Raw genomic sequence first — 19801 nt, 5'->3', positions numbered from 1 at the left:
AGATTAAAAATATATATGGTTTCCTAAAGAAGAGAGATGAAAATGTTTAAAAAGAAAGCAATTCTAGCATGCTCATGGGTTGAAAGTACCACAAATAAAGCTATTATTGAGACCATTCTAAAGTCTTCTGGAGAATACATGTGTAGCACATGCAAAAGCTCTTCAGCTCTCTATGGGCCTCTGTGCTGTGCTGCTTGGTCAGGGGTTTTTACAATAGGAGGCTCTCATTCTTTAGTCCTGGTTCAGGTATAAATGCAGGGGTTAAACCAGGCAGGATGACAGTTCGCCAGTTGGAAACAGCTTGAACAAACCAACCAGCCATCACAACTATGGGCAAGGTAAGAACCAAAAATAATGCTGCTATAAACACATTAAAAAATGTATCGTGGCCTGCTGATGTAATTCATTCCCTTATACCTACAGGTTATCTTCTATGAGGACAGGAACTTCATGGGGCGCTCCTATGAGTGCACCAGTGATTGTTCCGATTTGCACTCTTACATGAGCCGCTGCCACTCCTGCAGGGTGGAGGGCGGCTGCTGGATGGTCTACGACCGCACCAACTTCATGGGAAACCAGTATTTCATGAGGAGGGGCGAGTACGCTGACTACATGAACATGTGGGGCTGGGGCAACAACTGCATCAGGTCCTGCCGCATGATCCCCATGGTATGGTATGGTATTACATTTGCAATGTCATTTGGAACATGTTTGCCACAGAATTGACCCCTATATTTGATATTTCCCCAAACAGTACAGAGGAGCCTACAGAATGAGGGTCTATGAGAGGGACAACTTCATGGGTCAGATGATGGAGTTGACAGATGACTGTGATTCCTTCATGGATCGCTACCACTGGTCCAACGGCTTCATGTCCTGCCATGTGACGGACGGCCACTGGCTCATGTATGAGCATCCCCACTACAAAGGCAGGATGTGGTACTTCAGGCCTGGAGAGTACAGGAACTTCAGGGACTACGGTGGCATGAAGTTCATGAGCATGAGGCGCATCATGGACTCCTGGTATTAAAATGAATGTAAACTAATGTGATCAAAAGCCCAGTTTGAATAAAAGTTGGCAAATCAATTGCTGTTTTTGTCTAATTCAAATATTGCATTACCTTTTCATTGACACCTTGGGATAATATTATGGCAGTGGCTCCTATAGTGACAGTACCCATACTTAATATAAACAAGTAATGATCTTTGTGTTGTCCATTTCAGGGAAAACTTTTAAAGGTTCTAAGAACAACTCAGTTTTGGATTAAATTAACTGCATAGCCTAAAACAGGACATTCTAACTAAAACCAGCTTGAATAATGAAGGAGAAATTAGAATCAGTCAAATATGGAAATGCTTTTTCTTTTCAATCCTACAGTATTCCATTGAGCAGTTTGCATTGAACTTAGTAGAGAATTGTAGAAACAAATACTTGTTTTTTAATGGAGAGCCCTATAATTGAGTGTTTCTCTACTGGAGAGGATTCCAAGTATAACCCCTTTAGTAAGCAAAAGACATTCCAAGAACCTTTTTTTTTTTCAGAGTGTGTGCTTCCATGCACCAGGCTTCAAGGCAGTTAGTGGAAATATGATTTTTCCTAGTACTAAATTACCAGAATTATGAATTATGGTTTATAAAGGTGATACTGGTTGGCTTGATGACTCACTGGAAATATGAGTCACTGGAAATAAAAACATTTGTATATCCAAAGCTCTCAATTATAAACTCTTGCTTTTTGTCTAGAACTGACTGAATTTTGTCTAGACTGTTTTTTTAATATAAGCAGTTTTGATGACATTCTGTCACCATGTAGAGTTTATAACTACTTTTATGACCTATTTTGGGGCACACTAAATTGCATGAAGCTAAAATTAGTTGTTATACTTCTTTCGTCTGCTCCCGTTAGGGGTCGCCACAGCGGATCATTGGTCCACGTATTTTTGATTTGGCACAGTTTTTACACCGGATGGCCTTCCTGATGCAACCCTCCCTAATTTTATCTGGGCTCAGGACCGGCACTGAGAGCAAACTGTTGCATGCGGTTCCCTGGCCAGGAATCGAACCCGGGCTGCAGGGGTGATATTAATATTAATTCCATATTTAATATTTCCACTGCGCTAATTTTAATGTGCTAAGCAAGGTCAGTAACTTTGCCTTGGAAAACAGTGTGGAGGTTACAACATTATTTAGATGCACTACCCTACTTGGATCTAAAAAAAAAAAAATCTACACACCCCTGTTAAAATGGCAGGTTTCTGTGATGTAATGTGTAATCTGTCAAATTGCGGATTTTTCCACCTGCAATGTGAAAATACAACGTATAAAAATGGAGTGAAAAACAATCAGTAACATTTTTAGGGAGAAAGGAAAAATTAAAAACTTACAATAATCTAGTTACATAAGTGTGCACACCCCTAAACTAATACTTTGTTGAAACACCTTTTAATTTTATGACACCTCTCAGTCTTTCTGGCTAAGAGTCTATCAGCGTGGTACATCTTGACTTGGCAATATTTTCTCACTCTTTCTTGCAAAAACATTCTAGATCCATCAGATTGTAAGGGCATCTCCTGTGCACATCCCACTTCAGGTCACCCCACAGATTTTTAGCTGGCATTCAAAAACATTGATCTTCTTTTGGTCAAGCCATTCCTTTGTTGATTTGGATGTATGCTTTGGGTCATTGTCATGCTGAAAGGGGAAATTCCTTTTCATCTTGCACCGCTGGTATGGTGTTCTTTCGGTGATGTTTTTTTTTTTTTTTTTTTTTTTTTTTTAGTAGTGGTTCTCTGGTGGTCCTGGGAGCTCACAGTCATCCAATCACAAGCTCAGACACTTCCAATACTAAGATCCTGTCATTTTTAATGAAGGTGTACACTCTTAGAAAAGTCTCTTTAAGTGTTCTTTGGATGGTTTTGGGTTCTTAGCTTTATAAATAGACTCTACGTGGAATTCTCTTAAATATTGAAACACTGTTGAAGTGTTGTACATGGAACTCTTAATTAATCTCTTCTCCTAGAGGAACAAACCAAAGAACCATACAGTCCTTATTTTCTAAGAGTGTAGGGCTTCCATTTCATGTCCCAAGCAGAACCTGTTTAGAAAGATGGAGTCTATAATCATGGCAAGAACCCTTACTGAAGCTCTTTCTATCCAGAAAATGAAATAAAGAATATTAGAACCCTTATTGGTTCCCCAGAGAGACCAAAAATAGTCATTTTTCTCTAAGAGTGTAGGTCATTAAAACCATTAAACACTTTATTATTACACACATTTTCATGGTTTTAAATGAATTATCACGGGTACTTTAAATCCCTGTTGCATTCTATCTAGCACCCACAAGCTTCTTCAATTTGTTCATCTGGGGAAAGCGTTTAAGGTTCATTTTTTCCTACACTGGTTCAGTATTCAACACATTTTTCATGGTATCAGAATGATACTATCACACAACATATCAGAATCTTGTATATAAAAGCCATAAGCGTTCTCCGTAAGGGAAAAACCTAAGATCCCTAGAGCCATTTTTTTTCTAAGATTGTTCAGATGTTTTTATGTCATGCTTAGTAGTTTATAGGTTATTTTTAAAAATGATATATTCAGCACTCCTATAGCACCCAAAAGGGTTCTTCATTAGAACTAGAACTCAGCAACAGAAGAGGTCCCCATAGCACCCTAGAAAGAAACCATTTTTCCACCTGATTTATAATTTATACCATTCAACTGCTATTGATTTGATCAGCTTTCACTCATGAGTAATTCTTCATTTTGTTGAGCAGCCATGCTATAATCTCATGTTCTCTGCTCCCACCACAACCCCAAACAAACTGAATGAATTAAACGTAATTGAATTGAAGTGTTTATAGCGAGCTGTAGTTTTTGCTCATCCCTGAATGAGGCTGAATTATGTGAGTGTTGGGATTGCGTTATTTATTATTATTGCACTGATCATTGTCTCATCGTGCATTTTCATGTGACTGGCTTGACATAATGAATTGCCGTTATGCATCAGAAACAAAAGCTCATCCTCGAGGAGGGAGGGGATGGAGGGGGTTCTCTATCGAGGAAATGAATTTAAGCGTGTTTTTTTTTTTTCCCTTCAATGGATCTGCATTCAAAAGATTTCTCATGGTGTCAGAGTGACACTATTGTAATAGAAGTTGAAGCATTTTACATAGACCCCAAAGGACAAACCTAAAAATCTTGTACTGTACTGTAGTGGTACATATATATATATATATATATATATATATATATATATATATATATATATATATATATATATATATATATATATATATGCCCACTACAGTTTCTACTGCATTTTTGGACCCAAACAGCATCTACATAATCAGAATCATCCCTCTGAGATCATATAAAAATGACATTTTTATGTGCAGGCTAATTTAAGCAAACGCCATAAGTGCGATATTTGACAATTTACATCTACATGAACACATTACACAAGGTTCCATGTCACTAAAGAAAGCACGCCTGTCCGTACCCCCTCACGCACATTCTCCTCACGTCCCTGCTGTGTTGTTTACTCCGCACAAGCTCAGCAGATAGCGCTGAACATCACCACTGCGCCTTAAGCAAACACCAGGCGCACACATACACAAACACCCCCGCCATAAACGGCACGTAAAACAGGAGAGGGACAGAAGGATAAGTCACAAAGGGATAACAGAGTCAGAGATGAGATTAGCTGTTTGTGTCACGATCTCCCTGCTCTTCTGGCAGTTCAGGTATTGTGAAACCATGGCAGAAGGTATTTGTGTGCACGCTGTTGTTTGCTATCCTGATTGTGATCCTTGCCCAAATAGCAATGACACAAACAAGAAAAAGAGGGCAGGGGGAAAAAAAGAAAGAGATACTCCGTGAAAAACAGCAGTCCTTGTTCTTCCATTTTTGCTCTTCTTTCTTCTTTAATCTGTGCACTCTCTCTGCTGTGAAGAATAGCACCTTTGTGTTGCACCATCAAGCCAAACAACTCGAACATAATCACAGCAATCTCTCCCTTCTCTCTTCTGCCTTTCTCGAGCTCTAATATTCTCACCTTCTTTGAGCACTCACAAAACCCCTCCACGTCTTGTCATTTTCTATGTCTCTGTCACATTGTGCGTGGCTGAAATGAACTCATCTTGAAGGCCTTGCGAACTTCAAGGCCTCGCCACATGTTTCATCATCCAAGCATTTGATTTTCCCCATCTCTCTTTAAGATCCTACTTTAATTTGCTTTCCTGGGAAAAGAAGTACGTTTAATGTCAGGCAGGCATATGCCGGAGCAAAGAATGAGGCAATAACAAATGAAACAATATCCCTCATGAGTAGGACACCAGGGCTCTTATTGAACCGGCAAATGGGGAACGATAATGCACCATGCTTCGCTGAAGAGGTCCCTCTGTCTCTCCTTCTTTCTCATTTTAATAAAATGCAGTCTACACAAATTGATCTGGGTAATTGTCCTCCAGAGCATTCAGAAGGACAGCTACTTCTTTCTGGAGAAATATGTCTGGCAGCTACTGTACTGGGTTACCAGCAGAAGTTTTTCAGACACTCCTTTTGTTTCTGCTCTGCATTCAAACTGGAACAGGTGCCGAGCCACGGCAGCTGAACACTTGGAGGAAAGTGTTATCCGCCCTCTTCTGCATACATGAGCTCATAGACTCCCACGATTGGCTACTGTTGCAGTTATTGACCGGGGAGTGAGAGATTCAAACTATTGATCTCCCATTGACAGCACAAAGGCTTTTCTGTTAGTCAAATCAAGAGCCTGTTTAATATATTTTAATATTAGCATCAGCAATAAAACATTGTTAAGTCACAATTTCACAATTAGTAACAGCGACTAAAGTTGTTTTATGATACTTTTTGAGCTGATGTTGGTTAAAATTGCATGACAAGTGATTTTTGTGTATTTCAGTGTAATTCTGGTATTCACAGTACCATAATGCTGAGGACGTGTTATAGCTTGCTAAGTAACGTTAAATATGATGACAAGTGCATATAGAGACTTTGTAGATGTGAGGCACAGTCGCACTAAGGCTCGTGCCAAACTGTTTACGTGCATGTTTTGATATAAATACATGTTAAACTGCACTACTCTGGAGCCAATTTAACTTCAGGTCACGATTTCCAAGACAAAGTTCAAAGTGATGGCGCTTTGCCAACTGCCCAGCTACACAAAGTACCTCAGATAAAAAAGGTGATATATGCTAACAGCATTATCACCTGCTGCTGAGCTTGAAAAAAGCCGAATTGACCAGGCTGATTACTTCATTGAATACTTCACTAGAACGCTTGCTTGCTGCTATTCAAGTTTCTCTGGACACAAATCAATTGGCTGTGGAGACACTCTCTAATACTCGTGCACACATACATGTCATATCTCCATGATATTGGAAGCTGAGTTAGCCACTTTGCAAGCTGAAAACATTACCATGAAACTAAGCTAGAGACTCTAGAGAATTGCCCCTGCTGCCAAAATATACAAATTATAGGCTCTAGGGTACAGGGATTCAAGAAACAAGCTCTGATTGAGTTTGTTTCCTGTCTCTTACAAGAAATCATCGGACAAGGGATTTTATTTGGGTTCAACTAAATTACCTGAGTGATTCTCTTGATGTGACATAAGACCTTATACTCACAGAACTGCGTTGTTTGAGCTCACAGGAAGTCTACAGTAACTCAAATAACCACTCTTTCCAGCTGTGGTGAGCAGAAAAGCATCTCGGAATGCACAACATGTCGAACCTTGACGGGGATGAGCTACAAGTGCAGAAGACCACATCGGGTTCCACTCCTGTCAGCCCAGTCTCAGTCAAGAACAGGAATCTTTCCGCTCTCTCCAGTTTCGGTGATCCTGTGCCCACTGTAGCACAATGAATGTATATTTTCTCTATCCTTCAATTACAGTGAGTTTTTATGTTGCGAGTCAACTCAAAAACTCCATCAGGGGGCTACATATGATACATTTCAACATGGACCAGCAGCCATTCAGGAGTAACCATCTGTCTGTGTTTAGTGAGAAAGCAGTGAGAGCATCGTTATAATAATATGGAGTAATCACTTCTAACTTCTGACTACACTGCTGCTCCAATTCTAAGTGTAACTAGAAAGTAAATTGAGTAGGTAATTAATTGCTGAGTATCACACAGTAGAATTGTTTGCCAGAATTAATAAGGCTAAATGAATATACTGAATATACATAAGCATAAGTAAAATCCATTAAGGGGACCTACACACCCACACGCACACACTTCCTTCCATATCTAAATTGAGGCAGCTACACAGTTTCCTCGACCTTCTTATAAAGTCCCCCTGCATATACTTTCCCTCGCTATCTCTCCACTCCTCTCTCCATCCCACACAACCTCTGCATAAAATTATAAATGCAGGAAGGTAAATGTGGGTGTAGTGATTATTGGTACTGTAAGCTGAGTTTATAAGACCATCTGAAGGTGATTAGGGGGAGGAATATTTAAAGGTAGCAACCTTAGAAGACAAAGTTTTGAAAGACACATATATAATCGAGATTTACTTATGCCTATCTCTTTTGCACACTAATATGCTCGTGTATAATTCACATAGGCTTTTGCTGCCGTTGCTGGTCTCATGCTTACCAACCACAGCAACTGCTGATCAATTCCTTAATATATGTGTGGCGGTTTAGGAAATCCTACTGGATTCTGCTGCAGCTAAAATCTGCAAAACCGCCAAAAATGTTTTGCCAAAAACGATTATACTTTATGATTTCTTAAAGTAGAGACATCACACATATACAGTGCAGTGAGAGCTACTTTCATGTCATTATATTTGGCGTTCGCGTCATTTGTTTTTGTTTATCTTTTGCCATAAGCCTGTTTTGGTTCTAGTCCTTTCTCTGCCTCTGCCCTGTCATTGGTTTGTTATCACATTGTGTTCACCTGTTTTGTGTTGCCCTTAACTAGTTTGTGTATATGTACCACGCTGTTTCTCTGTTTTTGTTTTTTTTTGTTGTTTTTTTTTTGTGAAGTCTTGCCAATTGTATTCTGTACCTTGTGTTCTCTAGTTCCATCCCTCACCTGTGGTACAGTTTATGATTATGGATTTTCTTAGTTTGATGCTTCCTGTCTGTGCTCTATCCCCCATTTGCACTTCTGACTTTGACGTCTTTATTAAAGGATTGCCGTTAATAAAGAACCTGCTACATTTACGCACTTCCCTCCTCCCTATCATCGCATGCTACTTGTCTATAGTACATAATTCTGGCAATGTGAAGGTTTTCCTAGCTCACCACATATATAAGATATCTAAAGCCTCACTGACCTTGCACAGTTTGTCCACAATCCTCTTAGAAGAAACAAAGCCCACACAGCAGTTATATAAGATGCTACATTTCTTTAAGACTTGTTATCTGTGTCTCGTGATTGTTCCCGTATAGAGCAATATAAAGTATTTGCACACACTGTGCAGAGATCTGATACTGTATATCCTGACCCTGGACTGTTCTTTTTGTTGTGCTGGAGAAAACACTTATATATGCATGCCCTTTTCCTCTCCATCTCAGTGCTGTCTGCATTTCTTCTCCTGATGCTACACGGATATGTCCCTGTTTTGCTCCTTCCTTTCCCTGGTGGTTTAGGTGTCTGTTGTCTGAGGATTATCACGAAGACTTACTTTAAGAGCAGTTTCTCTGTTTGTTTACTTATTTTCTGCATGCATATCAAAAGTATAGTGGTGGAAAAAGATAAAACAGAATTAAACATAAGTGTGTGTGTGTGTGTGTGTGTTTGTATTCATGTGCCTCTTTTGAGGAAAGTGTGTGTGTGCAGGCGAATGCATGTGAATGTGTGAATGCGTACGCTTGTCAGTATGCCGGTTCCAGCACATCTGGCATAATAAACATTCACAAAAGTAATTCAGTTAGATATTGTCAGGCAACTTTCTTTCTCCATCTGCTCTTTTCTCTTTTGCCCTTGCTGCTTCAAACATAAAGCCTTGGAGATAGGAAGTGAATCAAATTCTTATAATAATGTAACATTTACAGTGCTTTGCATAAGTATTTACTCCCCTTTTTTTTACTTTCCCACATTTTGTAATATTACAACCTGGAACTGAAATTGAATTAGTGAGTTACCATTTTATTTAAACAATTGTTTGACATTTGTAGGTGAAAATTATATATTATATTGTGATATGATTTTCTTTCCCAGTCCCTTCTGAAAAGCATTCCCACAACATTATGCTACCACCACCATGCTTCATTGTGGTGTTCTCAGGGTGATGAGTCAAAATATCTTGCTTCATGTCAAGCCAAAAAAAAAAAAAGGCAATTTTGTTCTTTTCAGAGCAGAGAACCATTTTCGTCCTCGCATTTGCCAATTTCCTCTGCAGTATATAAATTTGTACAAAAACAACAATGCTAAAATGAAGATTATACTAAAATTATAACTAGTTACCTAGAATGTGTAATGTCTTTATTTGAATTAATACAGAACCATCTCAGCACTTTCTGTCTGACTTACCGATCAATTGTCTGTGCTTCTGAAATGGCATTTCTGATTAGCTGGGAGGTGTGGATTCATATTTTGGGGCACAACTAAAGTAGATCTAAATAAGAAAAAAAACAACACACACACAAAAAAAATCTTGCTATGGAAACTCAAATAACCACTCTTTAAAACCATGGTGAGCAGAAAAACATCTCAGAATGCACAGCACACCAAATGCTGAGGCATTTGGGCTTCAACAGCAGAAGACTGCATCGGGTTCCACTCCTGTGAACCAAGAACAGGAATCTGATACTACACTGGGTATATGTTCACCAAAACTGGACAGTTAAAGATTAAAACTTTGCTTGGCCTTTACTTCAGTCTTCAACTGTCAAGTTTTGGGGAACTAAACTGAGATTTTCAAGACAAAATAGATGGGGAAAGAAAAAAAGTGTTTTTTTTTTATACCAGCTTACATTGCATATTTCCTGATAGAAAGATGGGTAATATACTGTGAAAGCCTCCATCCACACACACACACACACACGCACATTAAACATTTAAAACATAGTTTGTAGAAAAGTCCCCTGAATCTTTTTGCTATTCCTGAACATGCTCCTACTGATTATGGTTCTATCATAACAAGCTGCATTGTACTCCAAAGGGAATTATATGGGAATAAGCACAGACACTGAGTTCACTGGTCCCATCGCTATACACTGCACTTAGCAGTTCAAAATCAGCCGACATTACACTATTACAGCCAAACACGCTGCATGAATACAAGTTCATCTCTTATGCTGCTTGTATCTTATTCAGTAGCTGTCTTCAACAGACGAAGCAAGCTGAAGACCCATTTAATGAGAGTTAGACATATTCATCCTGACTCGCTCATACTGGGACAAAAGCTGAGGTGCTGAGGTATCTTTCAGAAACTGTCCCCAGTAACCAAATACATCATCATGCTGATGGTAAAAATGTAACTGTGAATTAAATCTTCTCAGCCTGGACAGACATTGGAAAAGAAAAAATAACTAATAATAGTAGACTCACCATCCACTTTATTAGGAACACCTATATACCTGCATATTCATGTAGCTGTCTAATTAGCCAATCATGTGGCAGCAGTTCAATGCAAAAAATCAGGCAGATAGAGGTCAAGAGCTTCAGGTGATGTTCACATCAAATATCAGAATGAAGAAAAAGTGTCATCTGTGCGACTTTGATTGTGGTAAACGTGTTGGCACAAAATGGCTGGTTTGAGTATTTCAGAAACTGCTGATCTCCTGGGAATTTCACACACAACTGCATAAATGACCAGATGTACAGATATTTCTATTAAAGTGGAAGGTGAGTGTCTATGCAACTGTTCATAATCAGATTAATAGCTCAGTCAGAATAACAAAATGGAGCATGCTAAACTGAAACAAACCTGAATGGGGTTTTTATTGGTTAATAAGGTCAGAAATCCATTTCCTAATGAGGTAAAAGGCAACCAATGACTGGGTGATATATTAATATTTGAAGTTCATTATTGTCCAACAGCATATCCAGATATATTTTATTTCTCATACCAGAGTAATTTACCAATGATGAAATCTTTTATTAATTAAAGAACAACACCTCATACTTTTTAATCTATTTATGTTTATGTTAGTTAAGTTAGTTCCTGTTGTCACTTATATTATAACAGCTATAATTATATTTCTATATATTTCTCTGTCTTGAAGTTAATACAAAAAAGCTTGTCCTGTTACCAAAGACTTTCATGTGATGGAAAACCTAAATGTTACAGCTTTACCTCTGATTGTTATGAAGCACTGACACTGGAGACTCCTTACAAAAAATATATGTCAAATATACTTCTGTTCAAAGAAATCTTCACCATATCAACAATGGTTTTTTTTGCATGTAATTGAAGTTCATATGTAGCCAGTAAGTAAATGTATTCTCTACATAGCTATTTTTTCATTAATAGATAATTTAATTAATTTAGTAACATAGTTAATTTGTAAAATTGCTTGTAAAAAATAATATAATACCAATAGATAACCTCTTGCTCTATATAGTTTTTTTTTATTGATTTTGTGGTTATGTATAACACTTTACCTGCAGTCAGGTAGTAAGCAACACATGAAGACCAGTGCAAAAACACTCTTGGTGTTTTAGATTAAATTCAAGGCCTTGACTCAATCAGGCAAGGGCATACCACCTGTGGAGAGCGATCAAATTTTTACAAGATAGCATTGCATCTAAATTTCCTACAGCCTGCAGGCATGATTTTAATGAAGCACTGTTCATCCGCCTACCATTGTTAATGTAATGGCTAAATTTTGGTTAGAAAAAAAAAAGAAGCTAACTGCCTGGGGGCTGTGCTTAAAAATGTGCCTCCTTTATTACATGCTGTAGATCATACGGCTGGAGACAATTGGTTTGCTTTCAGGAAATTACTTGACTTATCTTGAGACTGTGAGGTGCATGCTGAAAACCCTTCAAACGTGATGGATATGACAGTGCACTGAGGGTTGCATGTGCACTTGAAGTGTATTTTAGATGAAGTAAATTATGTAACGTTTAATACTCACTGTTTACTGTTCACAGGGCTACATAAGCCATTAATGACAAATGACCAACCTATGTAATCATTTATAAAAGCCCAGTTCACTTGGTGTCAGTTGTCTTAAGGATCTAACCCTAGGTAAAACTTCCTATGTATCCTGTACTCATATTACATTATAAATACATTTATTTTCAATATAATAACTGACATAAGTCTGTATAACTGTTCATGGATACTAGCATACATGGTTTTAAACAAAGAATGAGCACGCATATGACTTCATAATGTCAGGTTACATAATGCATTATAATAACTGTTCATAAGAGCACAACATTTATGTAGACACAAATGTTTTGACACGTTATAGTAACAAGCTCTGGCATAGTATTTGTACTGCAGGTTATAATGCAGAGCCTGTGTATAGTGCATTATAACATTAGTCACTACTAATGTTCTTATAACAGATATTCCAGTATGAGTTATATATCCTGACACTGTAAAGTCATATGCTCAGGTTTTATAGGCTCATAACCATGACTTCTGCCAGACATAATGAGTACGTTTGTAAAAAAAATTATGAATACAGGATCTACAGTAAGTGCTTTCATCATTTTCCATGTCAAGCTGACATAACACTTGATGACATGATCAGGACACCTTAAAAGTGAAGTTTGAAACACCGTAAGTCAAATGTTTGTGAAGCCCATGTGTTGATATTTTTAGTTAAATTTTAACAAATGGGTTCCGGTTAAATATTCTAAATTAAAAAAAAAAAAAAAAAAAAAAAATCTAGGTATAAGTGACCTGAGAAATGTTTGACTTTTTTATTTTATTGAAATTAAAAATTGAAATTTTGTCATTCCATATTTCAATTCTCAATTTTATTTTTAATGCATTTTTAACACTAGACATTGTTATGTAGCAGCTTTACAGAAATCCAGATGGAGATTTAGGTCCCTAAAGTGCAAGCTAGATGTGACATGGGAAAGGAAAACAACATGAGAAAGATACTTTTAGAGGAAAGTGGTTTGAAATGGAACCTGGGAAACCTGGATAGTGCATCCAGGTTATAAATCAATACTTATCCACTCTTCTTCTGGATACTATAAAATAGTACTAAGTGTGTTGAATGTTCAGTATGAGTGTATTGTGAATAAGAGTTCTGCTGTTTACAGCAGCAGTTCTTAGGTACAAATCTACAATATCCAGGTGATTATCCACTGAAGTAAGTGTGAGATGGGGGCTTACAATTTTTGGAAAGTGTATTTAATTGTCAATACTAAGAATGTAATAATCCATGTGTTTAAAAAACTTTGACTGGCAGTGTATAGTTTGCCTCACCATAAAAAAGAATGAGTTTGGTGTTAACAATTGACATATCAAATCGTCACTATTATGTGACTCTTCCTGTTTCAACCATACGGGATATAAACACAGGAAAATCTCAGTGTCTTTGCGAAGTCTTGCCAACTATCCTGTTTGCATAGGTTTTCAGCATTGTTATCCCTGATTGTCTTGTTAATACTTTGCCCTAACATTGTTTAAAGATACTGATTTTGGATGCTTATGTTTGCTATAACTTTGTGTACCAACCACTTCCTGTCTGATTATGTTGAGTTTTAGGAAATTCAGTTACAACTGAGTGTCCTCTATTACAACTGTGTACAACTACTTTTTAATGTAAATCAACCCAGAAAGTGTTATAATAACCAAATGTCAACAAAAATCTATGTCAACCTGGCAATAAAATTGAAGAAATCAGTGTTTATGTCAGCTTGTGTGTAATGGAATAAACCTTTAGCAGTCATATGTACGTAGTCATAAAGGGTTTAGGTAGGCGTTATATCACCCTTAAGTAAAGTGTTACCATGTAATTGTGTCAATATTTACTTTTGAATGTGCTGTAATAAATAAAATAGGTAGGTTTAAGGTTGAGTAATTAATCTGATTCTGATATAATTTTTTTAATCTAATTAAATTGCAGGAATCACAGAAAAAAAGGAGCCATGGGATCACCAAAATGACAACCTTTTTAACTGAACTATTTAACTATTTATAATTCTATGTGTCATTGGTCAACCACATCTCCACTCTCAATGTCACATGTTTATTTCGTCTTCTCATAAACTAACCGACACAGACAGCACACCCCGAGGCCTTGTAAAGGAAGGATACCCAAGCACAGGCAGACTTTCTCCACACAATCACCTTCAGACGGCCTTATAAACTCACTTCTAAACAACCACTAGACCCACATCTGCCTTCCTGCATTCTAACTTTATATGGAGGTTGTATGGGATGGAGTGAGGATTGAAGAGATAGGAAGAGGGATGGAAAAAAAATAAAAAGAGATGCAGGGGGACTTTATAAGATGGTCAAGTAAACTGTGTCTGCCTCAATTTAGATATGGTAGGAAGAGAGAGTGTGTGTGTGTGTGTGTGTGTGTGTAACACTGCATACTAAGAGTGGAAATAAGTGTAGTCAGATATTGTGCATTTCTATTGTTGTGCACCACTGTGCTGCTGACCACCAGTCCCTGCAGAGAGAGAGAGAGAGAGTGAGAGAGAGAGAGAGAGAGAGAGAGAGAATAAACCACGGTAAGCACTCTTACTAGCTTAGACAAAGAACAAAAGGTACAATGCAATTCATTTTACATTATATTCTCCCCCTATTTTCTAGCAGATTACCTTCTAAGGGTCATAGCAATATATTTTGACAAAACAGCTAACAGTATACTCAAACGCAGCGTTAATAGAGCATCATGAGTCCTACATAAGCCTTTTGAAACAACTAATCTTCCATACACAGTTATACTGGCTTATTCCAGTAGGCATCAGCTGTTATAAACATAGTATCCATCAATTTTGATGTCAAGTTGACGTAACACCTTATGATTGTCATGCTTGTTACCTAACAAACATTTAACAGTGTCATGCCATTGAGAAAATAGACATGAGTCTGTCATTACGATATCATGTACATGACAACTACAGTCATATAAACCTCGATAAACCTTCATAGACATATTCCAATAGGGGTCAGCTGTCATAAAGACGGGTTTCATCAATCAACACCTTGGCTGTCATGTTTGTTACCTTATAACAAACTTAAAATAGTGTCACGACGCTGGATGAAACCATTTTTGCATTTTCCTCTCAAGGGTTGTTCCTCATGTTGTCTCAGGGAGTTTTTTCCTTGCCACTGTCATCGCTGGCTTGCTCATTAGGGCTCTAAATCTACATTTAGATTTCTGTTAAGCTGTTATGTGACAACATCTATTGTTAGACATAACAATATAAATAATGCATACTGGAGTCTGAGCTCCACAAAGTCAGTCAACTTATGTCCAAAATGACATTGCAGGTATTCTGTGCCTAACATTTGGACACCTATGTCAATGCATTGTGCGATTTCATGAGAGTGTTGGATAATTATCCACTATCCTTTCAGATTTGGCTGCAAAATGGCAAAACTCCCCAAATAGTTGTCTATGTATAAATAGGACTGAAGTACAGGCAAGTGTAGTTCTGTAGATCTGAGGACACTTCTGGGATGCACATGCATAAATTAATCATTTAAGGATTTCCAGCATGGCACATTTTCAAAAGTATTCATTTCCAGTTAATCCAGGTAGGCAAAAATGAACATCTGGTGTGTACTTAATCAGGTGTGTACTTAACGGAAGACATTCATTTCACAGGGGCTCACATCCACCAATGCAAATAGTCAATAGTGTTAAAAAAAAAAAACAAAAAACAAAAAACTGCTCCTTAATTTAAGCCACTTGACCTCCAGGTACATGTACAGAGCATTAAGAGAGCCGGTTACGCTATTACAAATGTTTCAAGGATCTTTAATCATCTCATTGAAGATTTTTACAGTGGCAGAATAGAAAAGCTGAATACTGCTAGCTCATGTGCTTTCCTTTGCTCCTGCACCAGCAAGGGCAGTGCAGTGATGATAGCCTCTTTTATTTCTGTCCAATGGAGTAAAAAGCAATTTCAAATGCAGCAGAAAAGCATGCAGGCAGCCAGTGCATTCTTTTTTTCCCTAGGCATAGACAAAACAGCTCACATTTCCCTCTTTTATTACCATGTGTCACTTTTGTACTCATCTGCATCATTCCTCCGTTCTTCTCCTGGCCATGTCATACCACCACACTTACACTCTCTCTCTCAGACTGGCCTGATGCATCATGTCTCCTGTGAAAACATATAAATATAACAGTGGGCGAATACGGGCACTTTAGCGTAACATTAGAAACTCATCAGTGGTGTGATGGGACACGTGAGAGACAGGAGAAGCTGGAATTACACACACACACGCACACACTGTCTTGTAATATTGGCTTTTCCATTAAACTATGTATCGAAGTACCTAAATATAACAATGCCTATGGCTAAACTTGACATTTGACCTGAACCTGAGTATCTAATATACATCACTTGGGTTATCTAGTTTCACAAATAAAAACTGCCAAATGTTCCAACATTATATGTATATTCCAATTCTCAAATCATTTTAGAGCCAGTCTTTGATTCCACAAAGTCAGATTCTGTACAAACCTGTCACATGGTAACTAAAATGAAACAATTTTTTACCTGTCCTTTACCACTGAATAGTCATATGTCTACTGTTATGTTTAATTTTTGCATCATTGGAAACTCCTTTTTTTGGTGATAAAACTGACTGTCATGATTTAGAAAACACACATTTATGCACATTTATGCCTTGAATAACATCAACAGGGCATCACTGGATGAAGATTATTGTGACGAACAACCGTTTCAATACAATTCCTTAAGATTGGCAGTAAAAACTGCCTTTGTGACTGTAAACACAGCAAAAGTCGATAGCTACACTGTGATAAAACTCATATTCAAACTCATGAAATCAATGACTGTTGAAACAATTTTGGGAACATATCTCCCTCCACAAGTCACATCGTTATTAATTTAATGAAAGAAGTAGCAAACACTGTAAGTGCAGGCCTTGAATAAAAGAATAAAGGTAAAGGTAAAGTTTTTTAGTGTTTGCAAACAAAAAGATACATAACCTGAAATAGCAACCTGAGACTATTTGGTTATAATCTGAGTGAAGAATCTATCAAGAGCTTTATTTAGGAATCGGACTGACATTAGCTAAAATGTTATCCACTTATTACTAAAAGACAAGGAGTGCTATTCGGCTATGCTAGCAATCTCATATGATGTAACTTTCCAAGATCATTATGGCTTGGCATCCTGTCAGTGGCTAAATGATGCAAAGTGGTGATCTAGCCTGCAATGCCTGGTATACTATATATATATATATACATCTCAAATACTCTATTTACATATCTTATAGAGACTCCAAATGTACGTAGAAAGAAATTTAAGGCATATAAATCTTCAAGACACAAGGCACATTCAAGACATATTTTTTATGATTAAAATCGACAATATTTATTGATAATTTTTTTATGATTAAAATCTCGGTACAACATCAAGGGTTCATGATGTTCATGATGCCCAAAGAGATGCCGTAAACTGAGCTGAACAAATTTAGCTAAACATGTCCATTATATGCAGCTCCTCAGTAAGAACATGATCTAGCAATAACTAGCTAGGTATCTAGCATTAGCTAGCTTTTGACAACCTAGCTATATATATATATATATATATATATATATATATATATATATATATATATATATATATATATATATAAAACTCGATTCAGATTTTAGGCAATGTAACTATGTAGGTTTGTTAAAGAAATATAAATTAGGCATGTTAGCTAACTAGCAAGCTAATCCTGTTGATTTTTTAGTTAGCAAGCGAACTTCAGCGAAGTGATAGTAAGCTACTTAGCTGAGATGAAATGTCTACTCGAAAACAGAGCTCCTTGAACCAATTATTCCTCCTAATTGCACCTTGGAAAGGTGTTCAGTTAAAAATGAAGGTGCTTATGAACACGTTTCCAGTTCTGACACTCAACAGCAAAATGAATCATTTTGAAAAACAAATTCTGGCTTGCTCTTAAAAATCACTTTCGTCTCCCACTATGTTGTTTGAACCCGGAGGTATTTCTGAGATCAGAGTGACCTGCCGCACTCAGGGGTCTATAAGAACGACTTGTAAGTATGGAACATAAAACATGAGAGTATGTGTTGTTATAGGAACATGATCTACATCCACTACATCATTGATTATTTTCCTGTAACAACACATCGCAAAAAAGCAACACCGACAACACTAACAATTTTAACAATTTTAACGTATTAAAGAATAACGTTGTATTTTTGTATGATTGTATGTTTGTATGTTTACATTTGATGTTTCTGACCGCCCATGAAACATGCTATAAAACAGTCGTTCCCCTATCAGGCTTTTTCTTTTTTACTAGAAAAACTCTAGTTTCTCAGATGACTCTTAAACCACAAAGCACAAAGTCCTCTGCTGTGTAGAAGTAACAGCTGTTTATTGTTATTGTTAGACTTTAGACAAATCCCATTAAGTTAGTTATTACTATTAGAAATGATTACGTATTTGAAAGAGCTTGAAGTTACAGCTTTACCTCTCACTGTTACAATGCACTGACACTGGAGACTCCTTACAAAAATGCCAAATAAACATCTTCTCAAAGAAAACTTCACCATATCAACAACTACACACTTTTTCCCCCAATATCTTCATGTTACTTCATTACTATAGTAAATTTATCAACACCTTCTGACCGATCAGATTCAAGAATTATGCACTATGACATAATAATTAGCATTGTCCCCATAGTACAGGGATAAAGGAGCTTTAACAGAGGAACTGAACACAGTATGCGCTTTATACAGTGCACGTGGCAGGGTCATCTGAAAATAGTCTGTACTGAAGTAAGGGATTATTGGATTTCTAGTTCGCTGATAGGAACATATGTTTTGTTGTTGTTGTTTTTTTCCTGCACAATCGATTAAATGCTTCAGTTAAGCAAACTTTTTTCAAAACCCTAGGAGCAAATCTGGAAACAAAACCAGCTGAATTTACTACACTGGCTAGTCCAGTGACAGGCGACTTATAGAATGAACGGACATTTTGACAGTGATTTAGTCTCGTGCATGACATGGTGTGGGCTTTTTTTCCCCAATGAATAACATAAACCTAGTGTAACCTTATGTATTATTTGTAGTCCAGTGACATGCACTTGGGAAATCGTGGGATTTTAGGGTTCTTTTGATAACTAAAAAACCTTGACATGTGCTGCATGGGGTTTTGGAGGATTTGTAATCCATATACTGGTTATTAAGGTTTTAAATCAGCTGAGATAAAATGATAGATTGTGCGGGATTTGTTGTTCATGAAGCGATCCCGTAAGACACACAGGGATTGTCTGTGTTTAAAGACAGGAATATTGCCTCAGGGATTTGGGGGATTGTAAAAGGGCAGGTGTGAAGACTATAAGATTTGGAGCTGAGCTTTCTGTGGTTTAGCTGATCGCAACTGAGGAGTTTTAACCTTGGATTAGGTGGGTTGCAACCTGTAGCGGGCCACATTGAGCATAAAAAAAATTACACAGCAATCATTTAGAGTTGAGTTAAGCATACATAGTGTGGATTTAATACAGAAATTGCACATATCCGTGTATCAGACCTCAAACATAACTAGAGACTTATTAGACGCTATTCAGAGAGTAGGGTGGGGAGTTTGCCAAAAAACTAAAGCTGTGTCTCAGTTAAGCATGATTCAGTCCAGCACTACTGATGTTACCACGATCTGTCATGCTGAAAGTGACGTTT

At 37.3% G+C, this 19801-nt stretch overlaps 1 protein-coding gene across 1 annotated transcript; it reads left to right on the top strand.

Annotated features, from left to right (window-relative positions):
- Nucleotides 1–283: 283 nt before the first annotated feature.
- LOC113545769 (gamma-crystallin M2) lies at nt 284–1087 on the top strand. The gene is made up of 3 exons (XM_026945349.3): nt 284–338; nt 424–669; nt 755–1087. Exons 1-3 carry the CDS (start codon nt 330–332, stop codon nt 1028–1030), a joined length of 531 nt encoding a protein of 176 aa, XP_026801150.1. The 5' UTR covers nt 284–329; the 3' UTR covers nt 1031–1087.
- The last annotated feature ends 18714 nt before the right edge of the window (nt 1088–19801 follow it).

This window comes from Pangasianodon hypophthalmus, chromosome 28 (assembly GCF_027358585.1).
Source record: "Pangasianodon hypophthalmus isolate fPanHyp1 chromosome 28, fPanHyp1.pri, whole genome shotgun sequence".
NCBI classification, from domain to species: Eukaryota; Metazoa; Chordata; class Actinopteri; order Siluriformes; family Pangasiidae; genus Pangasianodon; species Pangasianodon hypophthalmus.
This window is presented reverse-complemented; position numbering and strand designations above follow the sequence as displayed.

Excerpts from the sequence above, each read along its gene's own strand:
- LOC113545769 (XM_026945349.3), top strand. Across the intron at positions 670-754 it reads CCTGCCGCATGATCCCCATG|TACAGAGGAGCCTACAGAAT; the intron begins GTATGGTATGGT and ends TTCCCCAAACAG.